Source organism: Cajanus cajan, chromosome 7 (genome assembly GCF_000230855.2).
Source record: "Cajanus cajan strain Asha chromosome 7, NIPB_CcT2T_4, whole genome shotgun sequence".
In the NCBI taxonomy this organism is placed as follows: Eukaryota; Viridiplantae; Streptophyta; class Magnoliopsida; order Fabales; family Fabaceae; genus Cajanus; species Cajanus cajan.
The window spans coordinates 58,994,983-59,006,764 of NC_138523.1; the positions used below are offsets into that span (position 1 = coordinate 58,994,983).

At 27.7% G+C, this 11,782-nt stretch overlaps 1 protein-coding gene across 1 annotated transcript; it reads right to left on the reverse strand.

Annotated features, from left to right (window-relative positions):
- Positions 1-4,800: 4,800 nt before the first annotated feature.
- LOC109796051 (coatomer subunit delta) lies at positions 4,801-10,419 on the reverse strand. The gene is made up of 12 exons (XM_020355661.3): positions 10,270-10,419; positions 10,091-10,129; positions 9,458-9,497; positions 8,800-9,023; positions 8,147-8,389; positions 7,884-8,058; positions 7,426-7,730; positions 6,149-6,347; positions 5,911-6,064; positions 5,545-5,607; positions 5,340-5,436; positions 4,801-5,134 (listed from the first exon to the last, which is right to left on the reverse strand). Exons 2-12 carry the CDS (start codon positions 10,091-10,093, stop codon positions 5,045-5,047), a joined length of 1,593 nt encoding a protein of 530 aa, XP_020211250.1. The 5' UTR covers positions 10,094-10,129; positions 10,270-10,419; the 3' UTR covers positions 4,801-5,044.
- Positions 10,420-11,782: the final 1,363 nt, after the last annotated feature.

The window sequence follows — 11,782 nt, forward strand, 5'->3', positions numbered from 1 at the left end:
TATAACATTTAATATTAAAAATATCATTAAATATTTAATGAATTCAATAATTATATCATTTAATACTGAAGTTATTATAAAAATTAGATAAATTAAATAAATATATTATCTAATATCAAAGACATTGTAAATTTTAAATGAGTTTAATATATATAATATTTAATATGAAAATACTATCGTAAATATTGAATTACGTTAATAAACATTACACTTAATATTTAAACTATTCTAAATGTTGAACGAATCTCTTTGGTATTGAAATATTAAATTAATTTAGAACATATAACTTTAATATTAAAACGATTATAAATAATGAACAATTTTGAATAATAAAACATTTAATTTTAAAAGTATTATACATATTAAATAAATTTTATAAATATTTTATCGTTTCATTATTAATTCTATAAATATAACATAAAATGTAAAATCTATTATAAATATAAATTGATATTAATAAATATTAAATGAAATTTTTAGGTAACTATGATAATTGTGCAAAATATTCAATATCTTTACTAATGTCTAATCGTCGTGGAACTTCACATGTCATTTTTAGTGAATTCTTTCATTTCAACTATAATTTTTAAATTTCTAACATTTGAATTTGAGACTTAAATCATCTCTAACATTTGAATTTGAGACTTTATTTAAGGACCTAAGAGCAACTCTAATGGGAGTTGCTTGTCCCATGAAGCAACTCAAGCCTCGATTTTTTGTTATTGGAAGACTCTGACGTGGTAACATGAGTTGCTTGAAGAAGAGAGAGAATTGTTTCCTCAAGCAACCGTTCCTTACCAGATTTCAAGCAGATCTTATTGAACATATTTGAGAACATTTCAAAAATAATAATGATAAAAATTAATTTGATATAATATTTATGTATTTATTATTATTTTATTTTTAATATCTACTTATTGTGTATTTTTTCTCGTAATTTATTTTCTTTCATTGTAGTGTAATTATCCTTTTTAATAAAAATTTAAATTTGGTACATAAATGATTAGAAAAAAAAATTTAAAAGTTGAATTTCTTAAATTTTCTTACCATTAAAATAAATGTGTTTAAGTTGTTTAATGCTGACATAGTACACTGGGGACCACTTTTTTCATTTTTTAATGCATGAAGCAACTCAAATGAGTTGCTTCTATTGGAGATGCCCTAAGTCTATTTTAATTTAAATTAATAATTTATTGGTTAATATTAAATTTCTTTTTCATTCATAAAAATTACAATGATAATACCATGGCTTGAATTGACATATTTTAATATTTAAGACAATTTATTTAATATTAAATTATTTTAATAAATATTTCAATTAATTTTACATAAAACTACTCTAAATATTAAATGAATTTAATATATATTACATTTAATTAGAACTATTCTACAAATTAAATGAATTTAATAAATATAACATGTAATATTATAATTATTCTAAATATTAAATGAATTCAATAAATATAACATTTCATATTAAAATTATTATCAATATTAAATGAATTTAATAAATACATCATTTAATATTAAAACTATCATAAATATTAAATAATTTGAAATGAATTTAATAAATAAATCATTTAATATTAAAACTATTATAAATATTAAAACTAAATCTATTTTAAATATTAAATTAATGTAATAGATATAATATTTATTATTAAAGTAGTATTGTAAATATTGAATTAATTTAATAAATATAACCATTAAATTTTATTTCAAATTATTAAAAATTTAAATATATTTTTAGTCCTTATAAAATTAACAAGTTTTAATTTTGGTTTATGTAATTTTTTTTTTTACTTTTTATCTCTTTAAGATTAGAACTATTATTTTTAATCCTATTTTGATGCGACTATTTTTAATTATTTTTTACTAATTAAAAGATTAAATGATCATTCTAGTGATATTATACCAATATTTGCACCAAGCAAATTATTTGATTTTAGCAATAATTTGACTTGCAGGCAAGTTATTGCTAAAATTATTTGATTACAATTTTTCTCCTTCAATTTATAAAATTTATAATTTTAGTTTAACCATTATATATATATATATATATATATATTATCTGTTAAAAATGCTATATATACATATATTAATAAATTAAAAATTATATTATTTATTATTTAATATTTTTATATAATAAATATAAATATATAATCATGTTTGTCTTTTTCTTTTTTAAACTCTAGTTTCTTCTTCTTCTCTTTTTCTAACACATCACTAATCTTATAGAATTTATTTTAATATTATAATGTTAAAATAATATTTGTATTATTTTATTTATTTAATATATTTATATTATTATTTATATAATATGATATTAGTGGTGCAGTAGAAAAAGATGAAAAGTATATGACATTAAAAATATAAAAACTAAAGTGATTATATGTTTATATTTAGTATATGAAAACTATATTAATAATAAATTATATTACTTATATATTAAAAAAATTATATCTAATTTTGTTATATATATTAGTGTTTATATTAAAGTGCAAGTAAATTAGATGGCTTAGTGGTCTAGGTCAATAAAAGAAAAGAGGATGGTTATGAGTTGAAATCTCTTTTTAATTATTTTTTATATTATTTTCTAAATCATAAATTTTATTATAAGATGATTAAAAATATAATTTAATTTAAATATTATTAATAATTAATTGTTATATCATTTATTTAATATCTCAAACATTATTTAACTGTAGTGTTAAATTTTGTATGTTTGAATTTATGTTTGTGCGGTGGAAATTTAGTTGGTTGCTTACATGATTAGTTATCAATATTTAGGCTCAGTTTAGTTTCGTATTTCACAGGCCTTGTTTTTTTCGTTTAGTGGTCGTTTAAGTACGTAATTAGCCGTAAGTAAATAATCTTTTGTTTAGGTAGTTTTGATGTAAATTTTAGTTGATATGCTATTTTCCTGTTGAACTAATTTTGGTTTCAGTAGTAGCTTGACAAGAATCATCATCAGGTCGGACTTGAGATTAGGAACTAAAGTGAATTAATTTGCTTATATTACGTAGGTAAACGGATTTCAAAATTTTGGAAAAACCAAAAGATAGAAATTCAATTGATACATTCATTGTGATATAGTCAAATTTGACAAACTCTTGATGTATTGAACTCGTTCATAAATTGACAAAATTTTGTAACTTATTGCTATGGTTTTTAAGAGCCTTGTATGATAGCAGCCCACTGAACAATGAGAGCAGTAACCACAATGGATCCAAGCCCAAAAGAACCATTCGCAAGCCCATATATGGCTTAAGGTGATTATTTTAAAAAAAGTTTTAATATATCTCTTATTCCCTGAATTTTTATTTTTATTTTAAAATTAAATCCCTAAATTAAACAAGTTTGTAATGAAGTCCTTCATCTATTTTTACTTTTGTAATTTTTCCTTAAATCAAAATTTGATAGAATATTATTTATATTATTTAATATATATATATATATATATATATTTACATGCTAAAATTTCTTACTATTCTAAATTTTTTATGATTTTGAAAAATTACAAAAAAAAATTATGGATAATTTTTAAAGGATGATTTTAAGAATAAAAATTCATTTAAAAAAGTTCTATGAATACAAATTCCCGAGACACATATATAAGTATCCCTAATAATATTTATAATCAATTAAACAAATTTCAATCATTTCTATAAAAAAAATTATAATTTTCAAAATGCATGTCTTCAAAAGTAATGTATATTTCTTTAATAGTAAAAAAACAATGGTAGAATGTTTTCAAAATATTAATCATGATTTATTTTCTATCGCATGAAGACTTTGAAGTTTGAAGTCTTTGAAACCATCAAGGTTAAGTTGCACTCAATGAGATGCACCAAATCCTAAGGCCTTTGAAAAGAAAGGTTGACAGCTAACAACAAAGGATGTCATCAGATGATAACAATTGTGGACACGTGCAACACGAACAATAGACAATAATAAATAGACAGTGACAAAGTTTGGCAGACAAAGAATAATGACTGGTTACTAGAAAATAATAGTTGACCCCAATGGACAATAGTTGGATCTTAACACGTTTTAATACCAACTTAGAATAAAACAATTTAATTCAATCTTACAAAATCGACTTGTAAGGCAAGAGTTATCTTTTATTTATATACTCTTTAATTATAACAAATAGATAACAACAAAGTCTGACATGACTAACGACTAAAAGACAATAATTAATCTCAATAGATAGCAACTAAATTTTAATATATTCTAATACCAACTTAAAATAGAATAATTTAACTTAATTTTATAAAATCAACTTTTAAGATGAGAGACATCTCTCACTTATATACCCCTTATATTTTTTTTATTAACGTGAGACTAAAATTTTCTTCAAATTAAGAGAAACAAATTTCATTTTGTTTCTCTATAGTTTAAGGATTAATTTTTAATTGTGGGTTTTCTATAAATATTTTTTATAAAATATTAAATATAATACCTATTTGTTGTTCAAATTTGTATAAATATGAAAAAAGCATAGTTCATAATATGAAATTGATAATAAAAAAATATACATTTTATATTTTTCTAGTTTATAATTCATTATAGTTAATAATTTTAATATAAAATGAATATTTTCATTACAATCAACAATAAAAAATAACTCCCAAATGGTCTTTTGGGAGAACAATGTGCTATGAAATAAAAAGAATATTCTTGCAGCAAAAGTTCCACATTGTATGCAGAATGGTTTCAAATTAGAAGTTACATCTCCTCATTTACTTGGTTCACTACGTACGTATTAGAATGCATTTGATACGCGTATAACTCAGATTAGGGAAGATAAGAAATGCATCCTTCCACATAAATGATAAGTACATACTATAGAGTAAATAGACACACTTAAGCATTAATTATGATAAATCGTACTTTGCGCCATGTCTTGCGAAGTAAAACTAAGTACAGATTCATGAACAAAGAAGAGTGCAATTTGGCGAAGAAAATCCTATTTGATAAAAGAACTGCGACTGTAAAAGCAAAACTGTTATAGGACCTCAAATTCCAAGAGGAAAACCAATCACACAACTTCGTAGTTATCCGTTATCAACTGTGTTCTCTGAGCAAATTTGGGAGGATTACCACCCTTTAATGGTATGACGTTGGTAACCTGCAAAGAGTAACAAAAAAAATGGGCAAGCTTAAGCTCTCATTAAATCAATATTCAGACATGGATGATAAACGAATTGTTGACAAAAAATAGACTTTATTCAGACACGATATAGGTCAACAAATCAGTTTCAACTAGATCATTTTGAAACATCATTTAAAGCACTATACATCCAGACACAGTTAAAGTCAAAATGTAAACAAACCTTCAGGTCACTGAAAGTATCAGTTGCCATAAATCGAACTGAAATCGGAAAGAATGCTGATGAATCTGCTAGTGGGACAACAAACTCCATTGATCCACTGCCAAACATATTGGCCAGACAAAACAAAGTTAAACGAAATTAAAGAGAGAGATAATAACACAGGATAAGTTAGCTCTATACGAAAATCACTCCAGATTTAGCATACCTGCGATTAGAATTATCAATCAGTAGGACAGACCACTCCAAAATGGAATTCCTAGAGTCATACCTGCATTGCCAGTTTTATAAAGAAATAAAAAAAAACATAACGTTAAATTAAATAATTTAGAACCATAAGTAAAATCATCAAATTTATGATCTAAAATAATAATTCACAAAGCTTTTTAACCCACGAAAATCTTGTCAGTAGATTCAGTACTTCCTAGTTCCAAAGACCGCAAATAATTAACATGTGTAATACAGATCATGTCTAATATAAAACCACCAGCTTATTTACTGCAAAATTCAACCAAGAACACACATTATTGTTGTCCCTAACATCTATTGAGGGGAAAGGAAAAAAAATCCACACCTCCATTCCCCATCAATCTGCCTAACAGATGGTGCTTCACGAAGAGCTGGAAGAGGTACAGAGATCAAAACATTCCGCAGATCAAACATCGTTGAAGCCTCATATTCAATGCTGACATATGTTTCGTTTCCAGAAGAAGAGGGCCAGCAGTTGACTGCAATAGACACATAGCACACTCTAAGCCATTAATACATCAATACAAAGTAGTAGAGCATATCCATGACAGTCATAAACCCACTTGTCAGCGGCACCATTGACTCATCGGTACTTTGCATTCTCCACTTTAAAAGACCAACACCTCCAGCATCACTGGCTTGACCAGTGGGGAAAGGCCTGTTGGGATCCTTTAGGCCTAATATATATTCATTGGCAAATAATTCTTTATTCATGTTAGGATGTGTCTTGAAAGAGATGGCTTGATTGTCACCAGTTTGGACCTGCAAAAGCAAGGCACAATATGCAAGTATCAATACTTTTAATTGTCCTCCCAAGCCTATATCTGCATTCAAAACCAGTCTTGAACAAGAAAGAAACCTAGGAGCACTACAGAGTGAAGGATGGTAAGATCAATGTTAGTTACAGTAAGAAAATTTGAAAACAGCATTGAACATAAAAATAAATCATTTGAACATCGACAATTGTATTTCAAGCATACAAATACTTTTTTTGTTTTCTGATTCATTGATAAAAGAAACTACAAAATCATGCTAACTAAAACGGTTATTTCAGGAAAACCCTAAATATACATCACATACCAAAAGCACCAGAATACTTCATGGACAAACCAAGGAACCAGCACTATTATCACCCTACAGGAATTGTAACCACCATTATCTTCCTTTCAATTTCATCTTTCTGCCTAACTGAATTGCCACTGTAATCTGGTCTCTTTTCCTTTTCTTTTGTTTTCCCTTTTTCATACTCTCTTTAGGTCAGCATGCTTGGTTCAAAAGTTCAATTTTTAAAGCAAAAAGACAAACTGACATATTTTAACACAACTGTATGACTATATGGTTGTGTGTGATGACAACGTAATTTGAATGACCAAGTACACCAAAATCTGCTAACATCTACACCTCAAATAAAATATCTAGCTAAAACTTACAATTGGTTTATTTGCCATGCACCTTAAACACAGGCTGCTTTTGAAAGTTGAAACATTATTCATTTGAAAATTAATAGTCTACCTACAAAATCACTATCAACTACACTTATAGAGGATGCAAACTGTGAAGACTGAGGAGTGTATGAGGACAAAATAAAGAAAAAATTATAAAATAAGAGGAATTAGAGGAAAAATTTATGTTTCATAGATCTAAAGAATTGGTTTTTGACATAACACAACAGTGTTATTTGATCCGTGTAACTGACCCCAACTACTGGGAAAGGCTTTGGTTGTCATCCTTGTAGGAAAAAAAAACTGTTTCATATGAACTTCTTTCCCTTAATGCTGATAATATTTAATGAAAATATTATCATATTTCATGTCAATAAATAATAAATTATTTATCATACCTGTACTTGAATATGTCCATCCTCTTGGTTAAGAATTTGGAGAGATAATGTCCCTTGAACATCAAAATTACTGACACCACCATCTCGTTTCAGTGTCACATTTAGTTTCTCCTCAACAGTCAACGTGATGGGATCAGTAAGTGGTGCGGCAGCAGCCCGAGATTGGGTGAGTTTTGGCTGAACATCTTCGAGAATGACCTCACCTTCTGCTTTCAATGATTCCAAAAATTGATTTGTCCTTTGAGATTTACCAAGCTTCATTCCAAGACCTTTTGGTGGAGCAGTGGCTGATGAAGTTGGACGACCTAAGCAAGAGAATAATGGAGTACATAAATGAAAAGGCTATATTTACTTATTTAGCAACATGTTAATTCAGATATAGAATAAACCACAGCCAGACTTTTAAGTCATTACATATAGAAGCATTCAAGAACTCATGAAAATCTATGAAAGCCAACCTTTAGGCTTGGTTGAAAAGGAATCAACATCAGAAGTCAATCCAAAACCAGAGCCACTTCCAAAACCAGTTCCACTGCTAGATATGCTCAAATCACTAAAGCTATTTTCGATTCTTCCAGAACCCATTGACTGTAATGGACCAAATCCTCCTTTATCACCTCTGTTCTTTTCAATCTGTAGAACACATGACTTGGATCAATGACGTGCAATCCCAGACTTTAAATATAAGCAAAATAATAAAACATAGTCCCTTCAATCATACCTTGCTTTTATCAATCTCACTAGCTTTTCGCTTCATAACATCCTTAGTTTCATTAATCTTGCTCTGCAAAACCAACTTGTGCAGCTTCTCTTCATGACTCTCCATCTCACAGTACTGCTTAACTTGAGCAACAGTCACATTTTCCTTGTGCCCAAGAGCGATGACTTCATCAAATGCAAAAATCAGCTCAAAGGCATGCTTGCAAATACCCTCTTCATCAAGGGAGTAAGAATATTCAGGTACCTAAAAGTATTTAGGAATGAACTCATTGAAAGATCAATAATTTGGCAAAAGTCTTATCAGATGGATCTAAAAATGACCAATAAATCTAAAATAACCTCCAACTACCAACCATGTGATCAATCTTAAATCCTCCTGAACCTTCCTATAAAAATCAATATACTAAATGCTATGTTTAAAGCAAGAGAAACCTATAAAATGAATGATTGTGCCATTAAAATTCTGTGAGAAAACCAAGATGTCAGGAAAATGAGTAGACAAGGCACAGAACAAATTCTAGATTCAGGCCGGCAAGTGATACTAAAGAGAAAACCAATAATTTCCACTAACCAGATAACACAAGACCAAGCAATTAAAAACAAATTTATATAATAACTTAAAATGTCACACTTAAAGAATCAGAAAAAGGATACAAGTTTCGAGAGAAGTCTCAGAGTTTCCAAGTCTTCCAGTATGTTGCTGTTTTTGTTTGTTACAAGAAGCAGGTACAGTGCTTCTATTGGCTGGTAAACATAGCGCACATTCTCAGTCTCAACATATGTGTGTTGTTTTCCAGTCCCTACCAACTTGGGAAACGCTGCTAGAAGACCCTCGATTCTTATTCGAGTCATGTCCACAAACTGTCTAGAAACTAGCACTGCAAACAAAAAGGGCTTGCTATCATAAGAGCATTGACGTCGAGTACATAATTATTTAGGCACCACCAAATTCAACATCAACTCAAGACTAAGCTTTTCTTTATAAACTAAAAATTAATCCTGAATTAACTATGCTTCAACTATAAGGCATATAAGCCTTTTCAATTATTATTCTTTTAATGGTGAAGGATAAGTGACACAGTTACAGCTTACGGGTGTTCACAATTCAAATAATATAAAGATGACCACATGTCCAAACTCAAGTTATAATTATTAAAAAAAAAATGCACTTTGAATGTACAATATGTCTAAGGTGTTTCTCTTCCCTTTGGTGAAATTGTCCTTTATTGGGGGTACAAATAATACAATGACGTAAATAATCCTAAAAACAGGGATGAAAAAAGTCAGGCGTAGAGGATAACACAGAACTCACCTTTGCCAGATTTGCTCACAATGGATGCAGCAAGGACAACCTGATGAACAAATAAAATAAACAAATTAACATACGGAAAAGTCAAAAACTGTTAGAAAGAGAACATACCAACCCCATTACCAAGTTAAATCTTCTTTTTCCTAACCCGAAAGCAATATTTCTTTTTTTCAGTTTACAAGAGGGAATGAGCCTGTGCCCTCTGTCCAAACCCAACCCCATTTAATCTACACACCGAACTGGCATTTGGGAAGCAAATTGCTCATGCAATCAAGTTTAGCACTAATTGTGTATAACATTCAACATTCAAAGCTAGCTAAAATCTAGGTGAATAAAAACAACACAAGTAGCATAAGCTACACTAGAAGATCCAATAACCAGTAATTTTACAACTATACAAAGAATTCCATTTAAAAACAGATCAAGAGATAATAGTAAGTCCCTTCGGCCAGTAATCCTAGATCACGGATTAAAACAACATACATATAACATAAATTAACATTTATAGGAAGAGAATCATGCCATCACCAGGGAAATTAAAATAATATAATAACAATAGTAATCAGCGTTATATAGTTAATAACACAAGCAAGCAAGTTGTGGAATGTTAAACCAGGGTAGTGTGAAGAGTGTTACCATCTTTTTGGCTCAACTTTGAAGCGAGTCGAATTGAATCTGGCGGTAAGAACATAAAGAGAGTAAATGTTAGTGTTAGGAGGCATCAGATCCGGAGGTGAGGTGAGGTGAGTAATGAGTTGCAATTGAATGGCGAAAGAGAAGAGAGAAATGGAAGAGGCGAGGGAGAAAGAATTTACCGAAACGCGATCTGAGATTGGAGAGTGCAGATCTGATCCGAAGACACAACCGAGAGAAAAATGGGTCACTGAGGACAAAGATGAAATGGAAGGAAAATCGGGGTTCATCTATTGAGGCTACGATACGGTGCGTTTTCCTATTTCATTTTGTTAATGTTTTTTTTTTTAATACAACCAGAAGAGAACAACACGAGTTTTTTTTTTGTGTCAGTATATGAAAAACTAGTTTTTTTTTAAACCAATATTTATTTTAACATAAATGAAATTTATAATAAATAAAAATCTTAAATTTATTATATTATTGATGATTTCTTTTTAAATTGTTAAAACTAAATTTAGAGATAAAAAAATAGATTGAAAGAGATAAATATCAATAAAATTAAGTGTATATACATAGAGAGAAAGAGAGATAAAAAAATAAATGTGATTATGTTATGATTGAAAGAATTTTTTTAAAAATTCTAAGGATAGTATGTGAAATGAAAGAAATAAGAAAATATTTTAAATGTTTAATTAATGATATTTTAAGAATTCAATTAAAACTAGCATAGAAAAGGAAACATTTTGTAAGTTTTGAGATTAAAAAAATGATTAAGATTTGAAAAGGAAAAAAAAAGTGACATGTGTGTTTGAAACAAATAAAGGAAGAAATGAAGCACAACTTTGTATGATTGAAAATATTATTTTGAATCGAAAGAGAGCAAGTAGTTACACTTTTCGTATACATTTTTCATTTTTCTTTATTTTATCTTTTAAGTTATATATCAGAGAAATGGGATTGTAATATAGGGGTGATTTGTTTAAATTTAAAAATAAGTTTTTTAAAATAAATATTTAAAAAAATTATTTAAGAAGCAGGTAAGAGTTACTTAAAAAAATTGAAAACTTAAAATAAAATAAAAAACTCAGACAAAACATAAAAAAGTAGTTATGTTATTTTAAAAAAAATATAAGAAAGAAAACAGGCTCATAGTTGAAAAGACAAATATATTTGAGAAAAAGGTAAAAATAAAAAATAAGTATTAATTTTTATCTATTGCTATAAAATATAGATATATTAATAATACAAAAAATTACAATATTATTTAATTAAAATAAATAAATAAAAAGTAATATTTTTACCGATGTTATTCTTTGCTCGTTAAATCCATGTCAAATTTAAAAGGTCCTTATTAAATCTGCTAAAATTTTAAAACCCAAACTAACATTTCTTAGTGGATTTGGGCTGTGTCAGTAGTAGGTTACATCAAATTGAGTGGGGATAAAGTTAAATTTATCAAGTTTTTTAAATGAGGTCCAAGCTTAGTGAGGTTTTTTTATGGGCTAGACTCAACTTGCTAGCTTGACCGAATGAAGCTTAAAAGTAAAAGTCTCAAATTTAATTTGCACTAAAAAATATTAAAAGTTTACATCTTAAATTTCATTAAGTGGGACAAATAAAATGTGGACCATACATCTCTCAACCTATATAAAAATTGAATTAGAAGAATTCAAGTTCAATTAAGATTTTAAA